Source organism: Cyanistes caeruleus, chromosome Z, assembly GCF_971803275.1.
Source record: "Cyanistes caeruleus chromosome Z, bCyaCae1.hap1.1, whole genome shotgun sequence".
Taxonomy (NCBI): domain Eukaryota; kingdom Metazoa; phylum Chordata; class Aves; order Passeriformes; family Paridae; genus Cyanistes; species Cyanistes caeruleus.
The window spans coordinates 10,059,174-10,084,809 of record NC_141732.1 but is presented as its reverse complement, the minus strand read 5'-3'; the positions used below and the strand labels follow the sequence as shown (position 1 = coordinate 10,084,809).

Below are 25,636 nucleotides of genomic sequence, written 5' to 3'. Positions count from 1 at the left end.
TATATACATATTGCACAACAAAATTTTTGCACAGCTAGTAGCATCTAAATGCAGACCATCTGCAGAGAGATACTCTTCAAATCCAAAGTGCTTATACCACAAAAACCACCAAGTTTTCAACTGTTTTTAATGTACATTTAGTATCTTTAATCACCTTCTACCACCCTGTCCATCTTCAAACTTAAAATCTATTGCTAAATGACAAGTAGACATTTTCTGCAGACACAAAAATACATCACATTGCACATGATTGAATTAGTGTCACAGGACACCACATTTCTAAGCATATAAATAGCTTAAAATGCATGTAAATAGCTTAAAATTTACAAAAATTGTCGAAATAGGCATCTGGATATACTTAATTAGGATATACTTGAAATTTCTCTTACAAATACTTGTAGTTTGAGAGCTTAAAATATTTGTTTCAGTATTCTACTTATGCCTACTTTAATGTACAAACTGCACTATTATCTTCTTCATAAGATAAGAGAAAATAATTACTAGCTAAGCCAAAGTTAGCAATAAAGAAAAAAGAACTTAGCATGACAGCTTTTTGCATTACCTCATCCAGTTTTTATTTTGGGAGGGTGTCAATTCACAGATATATTAGATCTCTTCCTACAGTCCAAGAATCACTACTGCCATGTAAAAGTACAAGCCAATGAACTAAGCCAGCAGTATCATGAAAATCCAGGATATCCCTAGATATTTCAATAGTACTTTTCAGCCCCAGGACAGAGTGCTTTACAGGAGAGGAAAACAATAATCTACCTGAGTTTATGTTGTAATGCAGCCCACCTGTCGCCTGCATGAAAACAAGAACGAGGCCACTGCCACAGTATCTGAAATGCCTGGAATACCTTCAGAGAAGTTTGGAATTTCCAGATAACTTTACCCACCACAGAATAAGGCGTACAGAGGAGGTAGGTAGTGGCATTCACAGGACGTGACAGTCCTACCAGATATAATCATAAGGATATTGTTCCTTACAAAAAATTACTTCCTCCAAAGGATTGTCCTCCAAATTTTCCATTCGTACAATAGAATTAGTAAGAAAGTAGTGCCATTCAAGTTTAAAATTCACTGTCCATTTAGCTTTTCTCCCTGCAAAAAAAATAACACCAACCACTTATCTCTACAGGCACTGCAGTTTCACATCATTTCACGGAGGACTAGTATCACAACTGAAAAAACAAAAGGTCAGCTGTAGCAATCCTTCCATAATAGTTTATTTGCAACACCTTTCCCAAGTGAGACTAAAAAGAAAAGCAAAAAAAGCACAGAACATCTACAAGACTTACATTCTCTTTCTGTTTCATTAAAATTTGGATCATTTTCATCCAAAACTTCCTGAAACTTTGTTGCAAATATTTCAACACCTGGAGAAATTGTAGTCTATGAGCAACAGATCTGTTTTCCAGATAGTACAGTGCTAAACGACATTTTTTTAAACCCCAGGATATTAGCTCAAGAATGAGCTCTATGTGAATAATAAATTTTCTAAGGTATTCTGAGCTGCAAGAGACATAGTAAAAATGAAGGGAAAAAAAAAAAAAAGATAGAGCTGTTCTGAAACCTACAAAGTATAAACTATTTAAGTGAAAACCATTAAGATATTTTCAGAAATGCCTAAAATCACAGAGAGTATCAACCACTATTTCATTCTAGAACTTCCCATCTTTCTGAAATAACAAATATATTACAATATATTTAAACAGCCTTATGTAGTACCTGAAATCATCCAATTTCAGGAATAAAATCACAAATCTCTCTCTCATGTTACACAATTGTAGTAATTGTAGGATTCTCTTCATAGATGAGTAACTCCTGTTATTTTCAAGGACCCATGCAAGAGCAAACACTCCCGCTCCCACCAAAACAATCCAGTAATTTCAGTGCAACCAACAACTTTCATTTTCACATATTTTAAACAGAAAATAAAAAAAAATACTAAAAAACTTTAAGGCTACTTTAAAGAAAAGTGGAATACTATATAATACTATAAAATTTATAATTCATAATTCTATAAAAGTGCTTTTATAAAAGCATTTTTTAAAAACTCTAAAGTCTCCAAACATGAACAGACTGAAAAATATAGTAAAAGAAAATTGTGCAGATGATGAGTGTTCCAAAGCTGAAGTTTTATGCAGAGCAAACACCTCTTATCACACCTACACCTTGCTGCAAAGCCTGACAGTGGTGAACTATACAGCTGTACCTCTGGCACAAAACCACAGACAGCCTCAGCAGGGTAACATCTCCAGACACACAAGGCCTACTGACAAACCCTCTGGGCACAGGGCTCGTGTGCTAATGAGGGTGACCATGGCAGAGGCACAACCATGCCCCCAATAACAGCACTACATGCAATAATCACAGCAAAAATGCAGCCCTTGGAAGCAGTCCCAGGAAATCTTCTGGAAAACTTCTGTCAGCAGTGCACACCCACCCACAATGAAATTGGCCCATTGACCCAGTTAACAAATCCAGTATATTTTTTCTTTTGAGAATGAGGAAAATAAAAATACATTATGAAAACCTTGCCTTTTTTTATTATTTTTTTATTATTTTTCCCTATATTTAAGAGGAAAAATATTTAAAAATAAGTACTTTCCAATCATATTTGATAATTTTCATGATTTTGTAATCTAGATTTATTTTTTTTTTCTAATTTACATTTTGATGCTTGAGGTAGAAAATACTCTTAAAGCATACTTGTAATTCTACCATGGTGGTAGGAGAGGGATCACCAGCACATTTTTATGGAGAATTTTTAGGGAAAGCTTAGATACAATAGAACTTTTAGTAGTTATTACTGAAAAATAATAATAAAAAAAAATCCAGCTACACAAATCAAGGAAGGGGAAGAACACTAAGATAAGAACTCTCAAAAACACTGGCGCAAAGCTACACATAGCTCTAAATTAGCTACAACAACTGCAAAGCACCTATGTGTAAAACTCAGACAAACACAGTTTTTTAAACATTATCATTCTGCATTAAAGAAACAATGACAGTTGTGAGGCCATAGTAAATTCTAAAATAAACAATGCTGTAATTCCTAGGATGAAAGTGCATAAAGTGTGTATGGGCGATACATTTACAATTTAAGGGTAAATCCAAGTATAAATGCAAAAATTTACCCACTGGGGGGACTCAGCTGCAGTTTTAAAACTTGTAATAATTTAACCTTGACTCAAAAAAGACAGTATTTAGGATGGTTACAGCAGTGTGATCTCCTGCCTGTTCAATTTGCCTGTAACACTGTCTACCAACAATGTAGCATTTTGGAGAACACGACTACCTGGAAGAGGACCTCCAGACAGCAAATAGAAGGTGTATTTATATATGTGCTCCCTTGTACCAGTCGCTGAAGAAAGATGAGAAGAGGAAATGTACACATTTGTAGAACTTGTACCCTAATGATCTGGTCTCTCATACCAAAAAACTGTAACCTATTATTAAAGTGAAGTCCTTTGGGAAACAAAAGTGTTTTCTCACAGCTCCAAAAATTTGACAAGTTCATTCTTCTAGCTTCATAAAGATAAAAAAGTTCAACTGGAATTTGTTGGAAGGAAATTATATAAACAAAGGTGCCTGCCTGTCATTCATTACTTTTATATAATCTTGTATCTGTCGAATACAAATAAAAATGTATTTGTATTATCTTTGATTGATGCAAATTACCACTATTTTAAAATAATGATACTGACAGTTTTAAGAGATTTCCTTCACAGCATCATGCTTATGATCTCTTTCAGTACCTATCACAGTTCACTGAGAGAAATATTATCAGTTTTGATTTACTGCTATCCTTAGCGAATGGCTGAAGACTCTTAGAAAGTACAACATGAGTCAAAATACCAACTTAACAGATGAAGAACCTAGAAGTGATTCATCTGGAGTTTTCCAGTGCTCTCTTCAACACAAGATATCACCAGATCAAAACAACTAAACAAAAAAAAAACAAAACCCAGCAAGAAAACAAACTACAGAAATCTCAGCTCCATTTAGTTGATTTTAATATCTAACAGCATATATTTTAGTGAAAGGATTTTTCACTCTAGTATCATGGAATTTGGTTTATGACTAAAGTACTGTAATGCCAGTGATCCCAAAAGAGAAATAAATATGATTATTTCAAACAATTGAAAGGGCTCCACATCTGGCTACCAATTCCTGATGATCAAGTTTTTAATTAAAAGCTCAAATAACTTATTCAACAACAAGAGCAGTCAAAAAACATACCAAAAAAAAAAAAAAAGCAGAAATGCCTATATTCTCACTCAAAATTTAAAACTCAGAACTTGCTGAAGTTTGCTTGTATATTGCATTTAGGATTTTTGCATTACCTTCATCCATTTGGAGTCCCAATATCAGGATCTTCAACAGTGAGAACATTATTTGTTACAGTTCTGAGAACATTATTTGTTACAGTTCGTCCTAAGTTTGATGTACAACATTAACATGCCAGCCATTAATGCACAGGCATAAAAAGATGCTACTTGAATGTATAAACAAACTTATTTAACCTTTACTAAAATGACATGCAAAATACATCATCTGCAAGTATGAAATTAATATAATGTTTTTAATAAATAATAAATATAAATTATATATATTATATTTAATATTAAACAAACCTTATTATGCAGCCCAAAAAGTAAAAAAAAGTACTATATCAGCCACTTTTCCACTCCTTTATCCCATTACTCGTCATTGCATTAATCTTCAGTATACATACTGCACATTTTTAGACATAGAATGTTTATTAAAAGTGGTAACAAATTACAGAACAAATAAATGCCTTTAGTGGCCTAATGCCTTATTTTTTAACAATACCAAATCTGGAAGTGTTTTAAACAGTAGTGTAGGTGCAGCCATTAATCGACCACATGTAACTTGTCAAGAGTCAAAAAGTATAATTAATGCAACAATACAGATTACAACTCCAGGTCTTGGTTTCTTTTAAATGTGTACACACACAGAGCATACACGTCAAGTAAACTCACAACATGGAAACGCAGTACCTGTCTAATAAGAAAAAACAGAAAAGCAGAAAGTGGTGAAACCACACAGCTGACCTTATTGAGACACTTAAGAATTACTCTGACAGCAATCCTGGCAGCTGAAGGGAACACGGGTTCTGTGGGACCAGCATAATATCCAGAAATCGTCTGTGGCACTTCGGCAATTACTCACATCGCATGCTGGAAGCTCATCACCACTGCAAAATCAATGCCGCCACCTAAGGGTGACAACACTGCACCGTGTTTAGACACAGTACTTACAGAAAGTTACACTGAAAATAAAAGTCTGACTCCTGCACTGTGGTTCTAATGCCTTCACAGCAGATACATGTAGCTGATTTATGCATATGTACACAAGCTTTGCCTTTTTCCCTTATATTAACATCAAACTTGGCATAAACTCCACTGCAGGAACAGTATTACAGAAACTGCCCAGGTCAAAATGCAACAGATACAAACAAAAAAAAAAATAATACCCAAAAAAAAAGACCACAAAGATTGAAATCTGATAAATAAGGTTCCGTAAGTTAGGTTTCTAAGAAGTCGACTGAATCATTTTACATTGTTAAAAAATTAATAAAGTAAATGTTTCAGAAGAGCTTGTCAAAAGACAATCTTTTTCATAACATTTTTACTACCAGACAGATGTGTCATGTAGTTCTTAAAAAAGCATGAGTTCCCACACCTCATCTTCTGGCTGTTAAGCACATTTTTGAAGTGCTGAACCTTACTTTTATGGAACATTAGGTGGTTCTGGTGTGTATGCAAAGTGCTTGAGAAACTAAAATATAAGAGGGAGTTTATCGTTACTAGTGCATACAATCAGCATGCCATCTGCACAAAGATTTCGCTTTAGAAATCTCTAATTTAGTACTTGACAGAAAATGAAACATCTTTATCCTAAGCTATGATATACAGTTTACACAAGAAAGAAATCCATCTTGGTATGTACAGAATCCTTTACTGTGGGGGTGGTGAGGCACGGGAACAGGTTATCCAGAGATGCTGTGGAATGTCCCCTCCCTGGAAGGGGACAGGTTGCATGGGGCTTTGAGCCACATGGCCTGCTGATGTTGTGGTAGTGGGGTTGGGACCAGAACTCCTAAGGTTCCCTCCAGCCCAAACCATTCCATGATTCCACCATCTTCCTGAATATGTATATACACTTTTAGCAAGCAGCTAGTAACTGAAAGATGGCAGTTACTCAGCATAAACAAGTCCTAAGTAGGACAAGCTACATGAAGCTACAAAGCCATGTGATTTAGTGTGTTGCTTGTTTAGAATCAGTAGCTGGATTTGCTGAAGCCTTAGGCCAGAAGCTGTGAACTTAGACTAGATATGCTTTCAGCTGGAATAATTAATTTGCCTAGCCATCTTCCTAGGAACTGGTACAGTGCTGTGTTTCAGCTTCAGTATGAAAAGAATATTGATAACATAGTGATGTTTCAGTTGTTGCTAGGAATGTTCATTATATTAAGACTAGTGCTTTTTTAGCTTTCCATGATCTGCCAATCAGCAGCTGCATCAGAAAAAAACCCAGAAAACAAGAAGGTTAGAGTTGTCAGCAGAAGCTGAAACACAATGAGACAAGAAATAAAAGGCCTGCCTATGTGGTAGACATGAACGAAGAAATCAGAAAAGTGCTAAAAGGCCATGAACCAAAAAATCACCATTGGATCAAAGCAGAAGAGTGTGTGAGAGGCGGGGGCATAAGTCATAAGGATCTAATTGCCTGGAGCTTTCTTTGGTCTGGGTCCCTCTTTGAAGGCACCCAACTTCCACTGACCTGATGCTGTATCTCTGTTAAACCTGTTATTTTTATAAATCAGACGTCTGGGATTCTGCTGCAGGAAACCTAGGTCACACTTGAAGGAGAAGGTACCTGTGTCTGCAAAGAAAACCAGCAGCAGGGTCCTTCTGAACATGGGGGTTTAATTGTAAAAACAGTAATTGAAGGGAGAAGTCTGGAACAACTACAGTTCTTTTCAAAACCTCAAGTAATGAAATAAAGTCATTCAAAAATATTACATACAGAAAGTATGCCTAAAGAAACATGGGAGCACAATTCTTCTTCTGAAATTTCTTCAAGTAGAAGAACAGTTTTGTATGTAAAACATACATAGCTGTATGTAAAATGTGAAATAGCATATGGAATATATTGTGGGGGATGGAGAAAGGACAGGGAAATTACATTCTTTAGTAATACTTTTTCCAAAAATTTCTTTCATTTACTTGTTACCATTGAAAAAAAGTAAGTTACTTCCATGCATTATAAACATCTGACACTGTTCAGTTTATATGCCTTATAATACATTCTTCCTGAAATAATTTGCCTGGGCTGAACTGAAAGCACAATACTCCCTCCTCTCAATGTTTGTGACACAAGGTACAATGCTGAAGTAAGTGTTTGTAGATGACAAGCAGGAAGCAGGAAGGGAAATGCTTCCCAAAGTAAAAAAATAAGTGGGATGAGGAATATCATTAAAAGACAAAAATAAATTTAACAGCTTACACAATGCTGATTATTCAGAAAATATGAGAATTAAGTTTATTTTTTTCCTTTGCATTTTATACTAAGTTGATTCCAGTCCATGTTTTAAAGGCATATGTTAACTGTTTAATTGTGTGAGAAAACTGTAATATCCTATTCAGTCTATCTTAATTCATTTTTACTGAAACTTAAGTATATTATTCACATATCTTAAGCATTGTAGTTTCTATCAAACATAGCATCACAGTTAACTTTAATTTTAACCCTTATCTACTGCAAACTGCAAAGGTAAGCAGAACACTTACAGAATACTCATTTTAAAAAACTGTTAAATAGCCACCTGTAAAATATGTGCTTAAAAAGTGTTACCACATATCAAACATATTGCCAACTGGGCCAAAACTTGATTATCTTGAAATTGAAGAATCAAGAGCCTAAGAAATAGAATCATGGTCAAGTTATATTCTAACTGCCTTAATGAACATATTTGGGAACAATCAAACAAATTATTTGCCTCTAAGGATCTACTTCACAACATGATTTTACTGGAAAGGAAGAAGTGCTGCCATAGGAGCTACTACAGTAGCCTATCCACTCCTAAATGAGGTTGTAAAAGAGAAGATGAAGCATGGGAACAAACTGTAGAGGCAGGAATGTTGTCATTCTCTCGCAGTATCTAAAACTCCACCTCACCTCATCTTTAGAAGCTCTCTCTCATTACCCATATCTGGTGCACCACAAATAAATGGAAACACGGGGTAGAATAGGGAGGAACATGCCTGTAACTACCACCTCTTAAGTTTCAGCAGCCATTGTATTACAATTTTAGCTATTAAGTCACCCAGTTAAGGAAAAGCAATTAAAAAAAAATAGCATGTTAAATTAAATTAGTAAAGTGGAGAAGGGTTTTCTCCAGCTCTACAGTTAGCTCCCAAATTTAGATCTACTCTAATTGAAATAAGGAAAACAGACAGCTTGTGCAAAAGCTTCTGGAGATACCCGTTCCGTTTGGGTGCACTGTAGTCCACCTTTAAAACCTTTTAGGACTCCATCCTGCTATGCAAGGTGGCAATAAAAGCAATTCAGGTTAAGTACTCCTGCCTCTGTGTCTCAGTGAGAATACTACAAGTTAGTGTGGAGCAGTTCTCTGACTTTGCACCTAAGCTATGTACTCTCTGTGTGGGGTGGAAAGATAAAAACCAGCATTTGCTACACAGATAACAATGAAATTAACCCATCTTCCACCAGCTTAATTCACATTGAACATTCACATGATGCAAAGAAAAGTTACAACATAGCACAAAATAAGTCACAACCATAGCATAAGAAGTCCAGCTAAATTCAGTCAAGAAAGCATGAAATTCTTCAGTTTTTTCTGGACAGAGCTATAATCTGTTCTTCCATTTGAACTGAAATTTTGTGAGATTATTCAATTGCATCAGGCTGGCTGGGGGCAGATCATGAAAGACAACACAGTGGTACACTTCCTAAGTCCTGCAAAGTTGGGGTTTTTTGTTTTGTTTTTTTTTACTAGGTTCCAAATTTGGCCAGTATGCTTCAGAAAAGAGGTTCAGCATATAATTGTTCTTTCATTCAAAGGACAGAGGAAAAATAAATATGTTTCAAAGAGACACAAATCCTAAACAGTCATGCAAATAACAACAACCTTCTGTTGTTGAGTTCGCCATGCAACATTAACTTTATCCTCCTACGTCCTTTGTCCCATTTATTAATTGCAGCTTTTGCTTATTACCATGACATAATCAGCACTTCAAAGACAGGAAAGGGTCTATTTTTCTGTGAAATGACTAGCATATTCAACAGTCAGAACATAAATTCTCCTTTCTCTGTTTCTGCTCAGCAGTCTGATAGCAGAGTTACTTAGCAACAGATGAAGCAACACATGTGTTGCCTGATCCACACACATTTCACTACAAAGTAACATTCACAAAGGCATTATTTAGCTGATGGTTGCCTCTGCCTAGATGTATTTTTGAAGCGTAAAACCCATTAGTGTGAGACAAGCCTATATGAAAACTCAGCCATCAGGTACTATCTGTAACGCACTATACATTTTGAAATTAACAGAAATTGCCTGTAAGAGTCATGATTTTGAGCACCTCTGAGAAAGGAATAAACAAGAAAATACAAAACACAAGACTATTTACATTATTTACATGGATACTACAGCAGCTGCTTAAAAGGGGAGGGACAATAGGAGTCCTCTTCCTAGCATACAGACAATGTATGAATTTCAAATACACAGACAAAGCCCTTGTACGTAAAGAACACTTTTCTTGACACAGACTATTTCGATTTCAGAGAATGAATACTTATTTTGAAAAGACACACACACACAGAAACCCATTTCCCCAAACCACCTTCTTCACCAGAGGAGAAGGAAGTACTATGTGCCACACCAAACACCAAGGACATTTTTTAAGAAGGGAGAAAAGTAACCCACAGAATTTGACAAACCATTTGCCAACCATTACTCCTTTTTAAGGTAATTCCACAACCAAACAATTCCTGTATTTTTTACTTTTTTTGGAATGTAAAAGTTTCCACTTTACAATTGCATGAGAACGTCTTAAAAGTTGTCTTAGTTCATCACACAAAACTGCACTGCAACAAGACTTGAAAGTCTCTTGCCCCTAGCAAGGGGAAAGCAGAGCAGCTTCTTCAGCTTTGTCATGTAGTAGCATTGTTCAAGTGTTATTTTATTCTAGGGATTCAACAAACACCCTTGAGTTCATAACAGCTTCACAAATTATTTCATGTGTACATATGAAGATTTACGGAGCTGAATTTTAATTTTACAGAGCTATACCAAGTTTGCCCCAAGTCTTTTTCTTCCTCCTGAAAAATTAAGGATGGGCAGGAATTTAAGTACAATTAGATATGAAAAAAAGGAAGTATATATATGAAAAACCAGGCAAAAATTCAGTTTTGGTAAGTCACTAGACAAATTACCAGAAGAGAAAAAATTTAGATAAATTTCCTATTAATTTGACAACAAATATTTTTGTCTTCTCTGCAATTAAAAATCAGTGCTATGTTTTCAACAATGAAGGCAACCAAATTAAGAGCACATTTCACAATTGCCTTAAAAAGCATTAAGGTACTTATTAAGTTCCATTTTAACCAGGAACTTTGATGGCAATTCAGATATTAAAACCACAAAGTCCTTAAGTGCTAGTAACTGCAATAACAACTTCTAAGGTTACATTTCATACTATAAAGATAGTAAAAAATTCAATGATGAGAATTCCAAGATGCGTCAATAAGTTAATAGTTTGCCTCCATATTTCCCAATGATAAAGCACTTACGTGGATATTTAAACTTACTGCATCCTTAATTACAATTACACCATCTTTCACATACAGTTAGGCAAATCATGAAGGTTTTCCTCTTCCTTTCAAACTCAAATGATTTTAATTAACCCACGTTTCTCTTTCCAGAGAAGGAAGTAGAAGGTTTTTCCTTCCAGACATCTCAGATCATTTATTTTGCTTTTTCATATTTAAAGGTTTTATGTATTAAGGTAAGTATTGGAAGGACTAGCTGACAGTATTCAAGATTGTGTTTCAATACTGGAGGAGGATCATCATGCCCTTTTTCTGCATTTAAACTATACAGAAATCTCAGTTTAGGCCTCTATCTCCTATTTTTCAACTTTCTGTAGTCTGATCAAAACCAATAACTTCTGCCTTTTTCTTTTTTGTTGATTTCAGATTTATTTTTTTTGTATATAAACCAATCTTGCGCATTAGCATGTCTCTATTTGAAGCCAAATATCAAATGTTTCTTGAATACAAGGTATGCTGTTTTCTTACAAACACAATTTATTTGTTCCACACAAAGGTTGTAACCATGACGTTAGCTGACAGCTAAAAATTCAACTGCAAGCATGTTTCACTATTTTTTTTGCAAGAAACAAATTTTTAAACAAAACGAAATTTTAGAAAAATCCTAAGACACTGTTCTGCTATACCATTTACAAGCCACTCTCTTCCTGCTTTAAAAACCATCATTTCAGAGACTGCTTAGAATTAGGAAGCAAGATTGTTTTATTACTCCTCAACAACTTCCTTCTACTAGCACAGGCACACTATCCTGATGACAAAGTGATATATTTCAAGAAAACATTATCAGAGTGTGTCACTTGTAATCAAGAACCCAAGCTACAAAAATCTTATAGCTGTCTGCACTTTTTACTGCACTTGTAGAAACAAAAGAAACATTCCACATGAACTAAATATTTTCCTGTACACACTATGAAGTTCCCAAACAATCAGTCCTGAAATACCATGTTAAAAAACAAGACAGTACATTTCGATTAACTTGTACTTTGCATCACCTTCTGAGCCATCTCTGTAGAATTGCAATTTTCTCAGCCAGGACCATTTTTAAGCAATTCACGTGCAAAAAGCAGCCATTCTAAAGAAAATTTTTAAAATATAAGAGCAAGAGAAAGCTTTGACAATCAAAATGCCTTGGGAAGAAAAAAAATCATGATATGTACTTACTAATTTGTTTTCTTGCATATATATTCTTTGCAGCTTCAGACAGCCTTTAGCTATGATGATCATTCCTTCATCTGAGATCTTGTAACACTGCCCAAAATGTATGTCTTTCAATTCCCTGCATTTTGAACCGAGCTGCAATTAATGAAATCAAAGGGAAAAAAAAACACCAATGGAATTTGACTAAAATGAAGAGATGGGAGAAAAGGCGTTTTTCTGCTTCTCCACCCCCCATTAAAAATTATCTTTCTTTTCAGGCTTTGAAACACTATATGCAAACAAAAGATTCTAATTACACATGCGGCAAAATGAAGTTGCTAACTACGGTCAATAAAATGGAGTTAAGAGCAGCACCTAATAGCTAAGTTATTTACTGTGTGTTCAAGTAGCTAACAATGCCTTTATGCTTAACAGTTTATTTGATTTACCCTAACTCATAAGTGCTCCTTTAACATTTTCTTGTGGATGAAACCTTCTTGCACGTCTAACAAATAAAGGTATTAGTCACCTTCAGCATTCATAAAGCAAAAATAGTTACTTCAACACAGGTTTTGAATTGCAACCAAGCTCAGGAAAATTTCACAGATGTGAAGTGTAGGATGTCAAACTGCAGATTTAACTACAAAAGCAGTCACTCAGTCCCTGGGTATTAAAAAGAAAAAAGGAAGTATGTGCAGTCTCTAGAGAATAGTACTCTCTGCACCCACCAAAAAAACTCTCCATACACCAACTTTTAAACCAGAAGAATTTTTGATATTTTAATTAAATCAATCCTAAGAAAGGATATCTTCTGTTACTTGCTAAGCTGAAATATACTAAGTTTACAGAAGGAATTTGTGGAATGGATGGTTACCTGCTTCAGGCCTTCATCAGTGAGTCTGTCTTGATTACCCACATGCACTTTCTGAAGATGAGGACACTGAGAGGCAACTGCAATAATAGAGGTGTCAGAAAGCTGTTTACACCTGTAGGCAGTATACCTTAGGAGCCCAGGACATTTAATTGCTAATATGCATACTCCTGTATCAGACACATTGCGACAGTCAGAAATATTGATTTCAGTAATATTCTGGCTTCTTGATGCTATTTTTTCCAACAGCTCATCAGTCACCTGCAAAGAAAAAAAAAATAAAAATGCTCACATGTAATTCTTTCCATACTGATCTTTTATGTCATTAGGACTAAAATAACTGTTTATAAGATGCATTTCCATGAGCTATAGGAAAAACAAAACTGTATCTCCTTTACAAATACTACCAATGGCTTGGTATTTTACTGTAATTGGTTTGTTTCAGGGGTTGGGGGGCCTGATGGTTTTGACAGAATATGGGCTACTGGGGGAAAGCCAGTTCTGACAGACTATGTAGACTGTAGATAGATGGTTTCATGATAAAGCTCAGAGAGGGAGAGGCAACATCTAGACAAGTACAGAAAATACGCGCAGCTGGAGGAATTTATTTCACCACAAAAAGAATCCCGAATGGCTGCCCAACTTACAGAAGCTCTCTGTCAAACAGACTGAGCTCCGGAGTTAGAAGGGTAACCACAGACCTACTTCTCTTTTCAGCCATGAATCTGTGATATCCAGGTATTAGAAAGATAAACTACTTGGTAGAATTTCCTTATTAAGGTTTAGGGCTTGATGTGCTTTAATGACCTCAGCTCCTAGGAGAGGTTAACAATAATGTAATGTAGTAATGTAGTAATGAACTACTGACAGTGGACATTAAGAATGCAGAATTCAGACAAAAACATTTGGCAGAACTTCTTAGATAAGGAAGAAACTGACAAAGCCAACTCAGCAACTGTGTTGAATCACCTCCAACTGAGTAAAAGGTGATTCTGGCAAGGGGAGATGGCAAACACCACAAACCACCAACCCGAAAGACCAGAAAGACTGAGAATGTGGACTAACTAGCATAAGAAGTGCAGGAATTGTTTAACCAACAGAAGGTAGAACACTAACTAATAAAAGAACTATGTAACTTGTAGTCAATAAACATTACTGCTTTTGTTTACTGAAATATATGTGATTTCATATTGATAATAATTCCTGCCCTATGGCAATTGTGTTAGCCTTCATTCCATTATGTTTGTTACTTGTAGTAATGCTGTATGGAAAGGCAGTGTTTCAATACCTTAAAACTTTTCTTTTTTCATTTTAATGTATTAGAAGGTATGCTCAAATGCATCTGTTGAGGAATACACTCAGTGTATAGGTCAGGGTGCAGCTTCAGGGGAGCTCAGGCTGAGCTCCAGGTAGCACAGCCAGAGGCAAAAGGCCATGAACTGGTGCCAGCCCTTTGCACAACAAAGGGCACTGAGACCTGTGGCACAGCCAGGTGAGGAATACTTGGAAATACAGCAGGAGCCAAGAGCCCCAGATGTACCCAAGCACAGACTGTGAGGGTATAAAGCACAGGGTTCCCTTTGCTGGGGTCCCTACACCTCCAGCTTGAGCTGTTATTCTGTTGCTAGATTATCCAGAGGTCTGAGACTCTGCTGTGGGAAACCTGAAGTCAAGGCAGTAAGGAAAGTGGTCTGACTGTGTGGGGTGTGCAGGGAGCCAAGCAGGGCATCCATCACTTCCCTGGGGCTGCCACTGCGGAGCAGCTTCAGTCCCAAGCAGACGGTGCCAGAGTGGCTGACAGAGCAGCCCCTCGATGTCAGACAGCAAAGTTTAGTTAACACCTTTGTAAAAAAATATTAAATCCATTTTTCATCTATAGACATTGTAGTTAGCCAAAGTGACAATAATCTTAAAAGACAACAATCCTACAAAGGACCATTCAGAAAGACCTACCCATCACTTGGCATAGAGAAGATTTAGCTTTAACCAAAGAGGGCAAGAGAGCAACACAAATCCCTTTTGATTTTTGTCTTATACAGCTGATGAGCAGTCTTTGCTGCATTCTATATGGTTTTTATTTGTAGCAAGTCAGATCTTTTTTCTTGTTCTTTCATCAGGCAGGTGTTAAGATGGAAAAGAGTGGTGCTGGTTTTGCCTGCGCTAGAAATAATTTTCTTCACAGTGACTACTTGGGACTATGTTTTGGATTTGTGCTGGTTCTTTTATTGCTGAACAGGGTTTGCACAGAGCCAAGGCTTTTTCTGCTTTTCACCTGGCCATGCTGGCAAAGAGGCTGGGAGGCTGGGAGGGAACACAGCCAGGACAGGTAACCCCCAAGTGACCAAAGGGATACGCCAGACCATGTGGCATCATGCTCAGCGTATGAAGTGAGGGGAACAAGGAGGAAGGGAGGGGCATTTCCAGGGATGAGGTTTGTCTTCTCAGGTCATTGCTCTGTGTGAGGAGGCCCTGCTCTGCTGGGGAAGCCTAAGTACCTGCCAGCCTATAGAAAGCAGTGAATTGATTCTTTGTCTTGCTTGTTTTGTGTGTCTGTGTGCAACTTTTGCTTTCACTATTAAACTGTCTTTAAACTCATGAGTCTTGTAGCTTTTATTCTTCCAGTTCCCTCCCCAGCCCTGCTGGTAGGGAAGTGAGGAAGGGGCTGCCTTGGCCTTGGCTTTTGGCTGGGGTTAAACCATAACACCAAATAATTGCAAAGAAAAAAAAAAAAAATCCTTCTTCAAATGCAACTGTCCAGTTGTTATTTTTCTGTACCCTGTACTTCCATGAAACTCTCAAGATACTCTCAAGATATTGCTTATTAACCCCTGCAAGTCACTACTCAACAAGAAACCCAAGGATAGTGGCCAAACAATACTGGCATCCCTAAAACTTTCCAAGGAGGGCAGTTGCCCTGTACAATTTAAGGCTAGGTTCCTAGGGATTTCAATTTCACTAAATTAAACCTACAAATATTTCATTCTATGATTGGCTAAAGGTCTAAAAAAAAAAAATCTAACACAGTCTCTTTTCTAGTGATTAAGAGCCATACCAGCTGAATAAAATCAAAAGAATATGTTAAAACAAACAGAGAAAACACCACGTATATTACCGTTCTTCCAACTACAGCACTTTCAGAAAGGCTTATGTTTGTCTTAGAATTAATAAGAGGTCTGATAGTTCCAGACTATCTGATGCAGAGTTGAGACAAATAACCCACAACCCATTTCAAACAGCACTTGTGCTCACACTATTTAACAACTGATCTCAGACAAAATACATTATATTTAAAAGGAACCAATCTATGGGTCCAGACATTTTCAGCTAATATCAGAAAAATCCGTGAAACTACAGAGCATCACCATTTTATGAGTTTCCTTTGTTTCCCCCTGGTCAAAAGTACAAGATCTAAGAACAAAGTCTTGACTTCTGAGTTGTGAAAACAATTATTCCACAATGACATTTTCATACCTGCTGACGACTACTGAGATCCAGTTGCTTCCAAAACTGGAAATCTAAACAGAGGTCACGCCAATATTTACAGACTAATGACACTGAAAGGCAACGCTCATTCAGAGATAAGTTGGAAAATATCTGCAAAGAAGAAAAAAAAAAAAAATGTCAGAAGTAATCATATTTTGGATACAGAAATATTTTACTACCAATATATCCTGTAAAAGACAGAAAAGTATTAGTATGCATTATAACACACAGATCTACAACTTGCCCCCCGTTTGATTAATCAGAGACAATAACAAAAAAACCTACATCCCACAAGAACTGACAATATTAATAAGTCATATTAGCATAATCAACAATGGAATATATCCAAAGTACTCATTTTGTAGACTAAGTTTCAGAAGTGCGTCTGAGATGGCACACTTTAACAAATTACAAATTAGCTCAGTGTTATTTGCAAGCCATTTAAAAAGTGCTTTCATTCCCATCCTGAAATGGATGGGAAACTTTTCTTTTTATTTTCTAACTAAACTGGTAAGAAGAGTCATAAAGGTACTAATGCATCAGGTCTTGTGGGAAGGGGGAATGGGATGGTAGAGTCAATTAGCAGAGTAAATCAGTGTCATAGAAGAGAACTGAAGCACAAAATTAGCCTTTTACACCCCAAGGTTTTGAGCACTGTATCAACTGGCAAAAAAAAGAATAAACTGTAACACTACAGCAAGATCATAAATTGCTATAGCATGTATTACATTCATCCACTCCTTAAAAGTATTGTTCTTTATTAAAAAATAGAAAAAGAGGGTCTTAGAAAAAGAGCAGTTAACAAATAGAAAAAGTGTTATTAATAAGTAATAAAAGAGTTCACATGAAGATACCCTGTCAGCACAAATTAACTTAAATCCACATGCAATCCTATAATGAGAAAAGGCAGTAGTGGCATTATACCTACACAGGAGTACAGACTGCAAAACAAAAGAAAGCCCTCCAACTCATCTAAGGACATTACATACTAAATAGAAGTTCTATTGCCCATCTCAGGCAATTTTCTCAAGAAAATATGAAAATACTGGAGAGTATCCCTAGAAAAGAACTCAAGTCTAGCAAACATGAAAATGTTCAAGAAAAATACTATGACTGCTTAGCCAAGGAAAAGGGATGGCAAAGGGGAAAACACACAAAAGAAAAAAAAAAAAAAAAGGAGTAATGAAGCATTGAATTATAATGGTAACTTACAGAACTTTGGTCACTGGGTGGTCTTTGGAACAGACAAGATAATGAACTGTTGAGAATAACTATAACTGTACCCCTTGTTCTAGGGGATGGCTTACTCCAGCAGTTTTAAGTATGTATATTCCTACAAGTCTCCTTGATGAAGCAGAGCTCTGATATGAGAGGAGGAGGTCAAATTCATGATACTCTACATGCACACAAGATTTATAATTCTCTTCTTTTTCTACCTATTAGAAACTTGCAATCTCTTACCCACGACTCCTTAGCGTTGAAGGATTGTGCGTGAGCACCATTTTCCCCCATTTGCTTGGCCATTACCAGAGTCACTGTCTGCTTCCCATTGGGCAGCCAGTTAAGCACAGAAGTGGAAACAAAACAATCACTGTCTGCTTTCTCCCTGAAGTTCTTGTCCATACTGGTGAACCCATGTGCAGAACCAGAAGGTGGCTGCATTCAGCACTCAAAAATATACCATCACCCTTGGTCAAGCAGAAAGAAAGCACTGAATAGTAAGTGGCAATTTAGCATCTGACATTTCCTGCGAAAGTGTAAATCTAAATATTAGAAAAGATGACAGTCTGATGGTGCCAGTAATTCTAAGTTAGTAAGAGCAGTAGGAAACTTGAATTCCTGCTACAGGCATGAAACAGAAGACTGAATCTCTTAACAGTTATAAAAAGTAGTTCTCTTAGAAGAGAACAAAGCAACACGATCCACATTATGTTTAGACAGATGTCTGACTGGCTCCAATTAATATTAACAAAGGATATCAAGGCTGGCATTATAAAATACTTCAACTAATGTTTACTTAAGTGGGAAATAAATATGCTTATTTGTGGAAATATCACCTCTGAGAAACAAAAGTTTGCAGTTCTAAAGAACATAGTAAACATGGTACAGTAAAGACTGCTGCTAGTACAGCTGCCACTGTTAAAATGAAAGCACATAAATAACTTTTGGATTTTGTTTATCCTGGGCATGGCTTGGCTTGGTTTTTAGAGTAGATGGGCTACAAAGGCAGTTTCTCTGAGAAGCTGGTAAAACCTTCCCTCACATCTTACAGAGCCAGTGTCAGCCAGCACCCAAGATGGACTCACCACTGGCTGAGGCTAAGACAGTCAATGATAGCAGCAGCACCCCTGGGATAACATAAGAAGGAGGAAAAAAAAGTTCTCAAGCAGAAGCAAGTTGCAACCAGAGCAGCAGAAACAAGGTATGATGAACTGAGTGTAGCCCCTATCCTGGTCTTCCTGAGTGGCTGGGGGAAGAAGGCAGAGAATTGTGAATGCAGTTAGGCCAAGGAAGAATACAAGGGTTAGGAAAGATGTAGGTTTCACTTCTCAATATCCTACTCTAATTGGATTGGTAATAAATTCAACCGGCTTCCCCAAGTTCAGTCTGTTTTGCCAATGACAGTAATCACTGTGTGATCTCTCCCTGTCCTGAATTCATGAGCCTTTCCTCATGTTTTCTCTCACCAGTCAAGGAGGGAAATCCCAGGCTTTGGAGGGGAACCTGGTGTCCAGCCACACTATCAGCCCAGCAAAAGCCAAAAGCCCTCACAAATCACAGACCTACTGCTGAACTGTTTCTCCTGTGTGAAGCAGCTGTAGCAACAACAAAACAAAAAAGAAACAAGTTCGATTAAGTGCTTCACACAAACAGTACTGCTGTATAGAAAATATTCTGAAAAATGTCCAAAAGCATTTGTAATCATGTTTTAGTCCATACTGTACTTAAGTCTAGAAGCAGAGAGAATTAAGCAATACAGGAGATGCAAACCAACTTCTTAGAAAATAGTGAGTGAGGCCACTAGGACGAGCAGAGAGACCAAGTCATTGCAGAAGTCCCAGCATGCACAGGAATAGCCAGGTAAATTACAGAAACAGTATGTGTTCAAAAACAAGGCCTTCCAGTTTTATTTTCTGTAGCAGCTCTACAAGTTCCAGCTACAAAAGGATGCTGAATAATGCCATGTAAAACAACAGCTTCCCTTCAGAGTTTGCAATTGTTAGAAGATGACATATTGAATTACACTAAATGGAATTTAGTAGCAAGGACTAGACATATTCCAGGCGGTGGCACATCACTCTTACATTAAGGGATTAGTTGAGCTACTGTCTAAAATACAGCACTAGTGCATAAAATGCTTTGACTCACTTTGATGCCTTCACCACCCTTTAATTCAGTATTATTCTCTAGATATACACTGATATTGTGGCACCTTAATTGTCCTAACTTAAATTTTCTAATTCCCAAGGATGCATAAATACAGCTGAAAAATCCATTTCTACTCACAAGCCTGTTCATTTAACTCCCACATATGACAGATAACTTGGATAGCAATGGTTCTACTTGTTAGCACATTTAATTCCTGAAAATTGTACTCAAACATGTACATTTTCATATCCACCACTCAATTTGTTCCCCCTCAACTCCCTTCAAAATCCCTCTTCCAAACACCAGAATATCCTTCAGCACTGTAAAAGAGAAAAGAAAAAAAAAAAAAAAGGTTTAATAGCTTTTTCTAGAATCATTTTACATTATTTTCCCTGTTGGCAAAAGGCAGGGGTAGAGGAAGCAGAGTTCTGGAAAAGGAGCTCCCTCTCTCTCATCTCACCTTCTTCCAGCCCAAATTCCTAATGTAGATGGTCAGTTCCTCCTGCTTCACCCTTTCAGTGTTAAGATTAGTGGGTTTCTCTTTCCCTTCAATGGTTGCAAGAGATTCTCTGAGCCTTCAGGCTACATCACATTTAAGGATACCTGATTTTCCCCACTGACAGCCTTACCATATCTCCCAGGCAGCGAATTCTTTAACACAAGCTCTTTCTTTGATATAAAACTGTTCATACAGACTCATTAAAGAGCAGTAATGCCTTCCTTGCCTCAATCTTTAATAGCAAGACTGGCTGCTCTCCAGATACCCAGCCCACTGAACCGGAAGACAGGGAAAGAAGTCCCCCCATAATCTAAGTGACCTGATACACCACCTAACACCTGCACAAGTCTATGGGGCAAAATGGAATCCATAGGCCCTGAGGGAGCTGGTGGAAGTGCTCACCAAGCCACTTTCCATTACCTACAAGCAGTCCTGGCTGCTAACAGGGACACTTCCAGTTGACAGAATGCTGGCACATGTGATGCTGATCTACACAAAAGGCTCAAAGGAGGATCCAGGGAACCACAAGCCTGTCAGTCATGACCAATCCTGGATAAGGGTATGGAGCAGATCATCTCGAGTGCTGTTACATGGCACATACAGGACAATCAGGAGTCAGGCCCTGCCAGCACAGGTTTGTGAAAGGCAGGTCCTGCTGGACCAACCTAGTCTTGCCCCATGACCAGACAACCAGTATGGTGGAATAAGTGAAAGGCTGTGAATTTTGTGTGCCTGGAATTTAGTAAAGTCTTTGACAAAGTTTACTTTGACACAGCACTCTCCTGGAGAAACTGTCTTCTCATGGCTTTCATGGGTGTACTCCAGAAACTGTAAGTGAAACTACACAGGGTAAAGACCATTCCCCTGTGCTGGGCACCAGCTCAAGAAAAATCTTGAGGTGTCCAGAGGGCACTGGAGCACAAGTCTAATGAGGAGCAGCTGAGAGTTTTCAACCTTGAGAAAAGGAAGCACAGGGGGAACTTTACTGCTCCCTACAACTGCCTGTAAGAAGGAAGATTCAGGGTCTTCACCCAGGCAAAAACTGACAGGACAAGAAATGGTCACATGTTGAAGCAGGGGAGGTTTAGTTTAGACACTAGGAAAAATTTCTTCACTGAAAGGGAAGCACTGGAACAGGCTGCCCAAGGCATGGTGGAGTCACCATCCCTGAAGACATTTAAAAGACATGTAAAAGGCATTTAGGGGCATGGATTATCAGTGGACTTGGCAGTACCAGGTTAATGGTCAGATTTAATGATCTTAGAGATGTTTTCCAACATCTAGGTGATCCTACATCAAAATAAAATACAAAAATGCAATGGCCACGACAGCAAAGGTCAACAGACAGAGGAAGTTTTCAGTCAAATCACATTCAATCTGCTTCACTTAATTCAAACAGTCTAATTTTATGTTGACAGATACACCCACACAAATCCCTTGCAAGAGAAAAGGCACACTGTTTTACCTTTAACCAGCAAAACACAGCTAATTCCACAGTACCCCATGTAAGTCAATCCACCATTCTGAATCAGGTGATGTCCAACTGATTTTAAACCAGCCAAACCAAACCCTTGCATAGCACAATTCAGACCACCAAAAAACAGTGCATGAACAAAGTTTTGGTGTTTACTTCAACTTTTTAGAATGTTTTGCAAGACAATGGAGGAGAAAGGGAGAAAGCAAATGTTGATTAATGTTAGTGAAGGGTCCAACCAGAAAAATTAGAGAAAAAGTTATTCTGTGTATAAATTCTCTACTTTACCACCAAGTCCTTGTACAATGGCCTCAGTCATTACACCCTTAACATTTCCCCACTGTTTCTATATTAAATGTATGCTAGATAGTTCAACCTGTGTGTTTAAATAAACATTATATTTAATATATTATACATTTTAAAAAAATATATATAAAATACTCTTCTGAACATTTGTATGAAATGTTAGTATTTCAGCAGGAACAGAGGAGAAAAAAAAACTGAAACAGCAAAACAAAAAACACCACAAAGCATCCTATAAGTACCGTTTTTAAATTATTAAAGATCAGTTTAAAAAAATCAGAAATCCACACACTCAATTTATTTAGTGTGTCTTAAATATTTGGTAATTTTGGCCTTAAGTTCCTCAAAGTGAATCAAGTGAAGAAGATAACTGCACTTTTAATCAAAGGAAATAGTGAAAAGTCAACCTTATCCATACAAGTTACTATGAAAGAAAGTTTGATAATAGAAAATTGTTTATGTGGTTGATAACACAATATCCTCAGCATGAAATTTCCTAATAACTAACTCACATCACCAAAATCAAATATAAAATAAACATAAGCATAACTCAAGAAATAATTTTATAAAAGACAATCTTAGTTCAAAAAAAAATTAAAAAGCATAATCAAGGAGTTAGAATTATTGATGGTACATACTAAAGAAGCTTTTGCCTGAGGAAAGGACATGGGAGAATTGAGTGTATTGCTAATACCATTCTTTAAAAAGATACTGCAAACTTTCAGAAGAACAAGGTATACCTCTATGCACATTAACAAAATATAGGCCCTATGGCTGAAGAGACTGTAAAAGGTGAATCTATGCACCCCCTATTTCTGTCTATCATTTTCATTTGAAAGAAATAATTTCATTTCTGTGAATGAAGCTCTCCTCTATCAATAAGAAACTTTTGTATTAAAGAATAAGTATCTACAAAATTGTTTGCATTACACTGCATCAGGTAGATTTGTTTGAAACCAAGAAGTCTATGGAATTAACAACAAAAGAACAATAAAACGCACACTCAGACACTTCATGGCACCTAAGTAACTTGAGACATTTATTCTTGAAAAACTGCTCATTTGTTTCATCAATTTTTTTAGCAACTAACTAAAATTTCATTTACAAAACTAATTCTCAAGTACCATTTGACAAAAAGAACACGCCTAGAGCATGACACTTTACCAGGAACAGTAAGATACAGTACTTGCTACTTGCAAACATAGAGCAGTTAAGCTACCAATGGATTTATTTATGTTTATTAAAGGCTGCTTCACTCTATTTTGGAAACCTCAAGAATCATACATAAGAGAAGAGGAAGGAAAAACAAGTATCTGCTTTGTTTTCAAGGGATTTCTTCACTTTGGCCACACATAACATAACGAAGGAAATACAAATGATTCTGAGTTTATGAAGGAGATATGAGCACTGAACTCACACCTCTGAAAGGAGCCTCAGTATACCCATGAAGGAAATACAGTTAAAACTGTTCTTATGATTAAAAAAAATGTGCCTGCCAGAAAAAGTGATGGCGTGATTTCAAATCACAGCCAGGACTCTCCTGGCAAGTTGCCACTCATAGCAAGCATTTACCAGTCCCCTACTTCCAGTCACTCAAATTTTAGCACTGGATTTAGTGACCGTACTTAGAGAAAGTCTTTTCTAGCAGCTGATCCGAATGAAAAGTTTTCAACATTAGATTGGTGCCACATTAGCCAGATGAATTTACTCACCCTGCAATTGCACAAACACCTTTTAAAACATACCTCTGCAAAGCAAAACAATTGTTTCTGCAATTCTGCAATAAATCATAAAATTCACAACGTCTTTCAGGAATTTATCATTGAAATAATGAGCATATACTATCCTCTCTTCAGTTACTAGTCTATTGGCATACCCTCCCTTCACAATATTGCCCCTCAACTGCATTCCAGAAGCTCAGTAACATCACAGTGAACGTCAGACTGGTTCATTTCCCCACTAGAATCACAGGGTGACAGTAAGCTTCATGGGAAAAACAATCAAGAAGCCAGAAAACCAAAACAAACTGCTGTGTTGAGCACTGCAAAAGAAAAAGGAGTTCAGTTGAATTAATAGTGAAATTAAAGGACATTTTACCTCCTAGCATCAGCCACAAAGGTTCAAAACCCATTCCATGTCTCTAAGTGCTACATTGAAAAGTAAACTTAACACAAACTTTAGACAGGATATTATGATGGGAACACCAGCGTAAATAGGAAAGAAAGCTAGCATTACAAAAGTGACTCAATGAACTTGCAGATAAAGTCCATCAAAATGATGTATTTTGATGTCTCTCCCTTCTGACTAGCCAAAAAGAATTTAAAAAAAAATAAAAAAAATAAAAAAGAAAATCACAGTGCAATAATAAAATGCACATGCAGTCTTTTCAGGTATAAATTCCAGCATTCAAAGAACAGAAGACAAAATTAAAGGTCTATCAAACCCACTTCATACCACTCAGATTATCTAAAATTCAGTGCTAGCAGTACAATGACAGCAGCAATGCATTTTGTATCAATCAACATTATCAGAAAAAAACCCATGAAGTTATTGTTGCAGCAAAAGAAAACCTGTAACTTATTGCAAGGAGGGAAGAATGAGAAAACTAAGTAAAGAGCACTAAGTAAAGACACCAGAAAAGGAGTCAATAGTGCTTCAAATAACAACAATAATATATTTACAAAAACCTTATATTTAATAAAATACACACCCACTGACATATATACTGACACATTCTTATCTTCCCTTTATAGTGCATTAGCCTTAAGCCAAAACTGACAGAGTCTCTATGCTACAGGCATGTGTTTGTGCTTTATAAAAATAAAATCAGCAAACTGAGAAAGCAGACCTCAAAAAGAAGACAATCTATTCTAGATCCTTTTGTTTTGAAGTAAGTTTAAGCACGCCCCAAATATTCCTTATAAGAGCATCCCATCCCTTGATGCTAAAGAAATAATTAATAAATAGAAATCCCAACTTGTCACATAACCTAAGAGACAGGAAACCACTGCTGCCAAAACCTGGAAAATTATACACTGTAAGAACATCTAAGCACCTTGCCCAAATTAAGCTTATTATTTCCTTCTATTCAACAAGGGACAGGAACACAGTTGAACTATCAATTTTCTCATACTAAAGATCACATGTCAGTCTTCTTTATGAACAACTGTCATTCAGTTTGTCCAGAAGCTTTCAAATATTTTAGTAGGCCATGTTTTTCACGACCTCTGGATTGCCTCTGATCACTCTCACATTTGTGTGTGTATTTTCTAAAAAGATCCCAGTGCCCACAGCCTAATGCAGCACTCTAGCAGAGGCCTTAAAAGCACCAAGCACAGGAGAGAATTTCCTTTCTGTGTTTTACACACAGAACTTCTGTGAATACACCTCAAAAGGAAATCTGAAGTGTTTGACTTGGCATTCTCTCATAAGTTCATGGCTCAATCTGCACACCATTTTACACCCATTTTGATTAAACAGCAGCACAGCAAAGAAGTAACAGGTGGAACAGGAAGATTTATTTTTCTATTTTATTTTCCAGGAATAAGCAGCAGTGACACTTCAATAGGCACAAATGTGTGACATAGAGCTCAAAGTTTTCAGAACTTAG

The 25,636-nt window shown here is 36.8% G+C and overlaps 1 protein-coding gene across 2 annotated transcripts in view; it reads right to left on the bottom strand.

Annotated features, from left to right (window-relative positions):
* Window positions 1-25,636, bottom strand: part of FBXL17 (F-box and leucine rich repeat protein 17) — a 271,732-nt gene that overhangs the window by 241,920 nt on the left and 4,176 nt on the right. For both annotated transcript variants that reach the window (XM_086868428.1, XM_023943721.2), the window contains 3 exons: window positions 16,370-16,492; window positions 12,902-13,159; window positions 12,052-12,183 (listed from right to left, as the gene is read on the bottom strand). In XM_086868428.1, coding sequence (XP_086724554.1) covers window positions 12,052-12,183; window positions 12,902-13,159; window positions 16,370-16,492 — 513 coding nt within the window. The remainder of the gene's footprint in view (window positions 1-12,051; window positions 12,184-12,901; window positions 13,160-16,369; window positions 16,493-25,636) is intronic.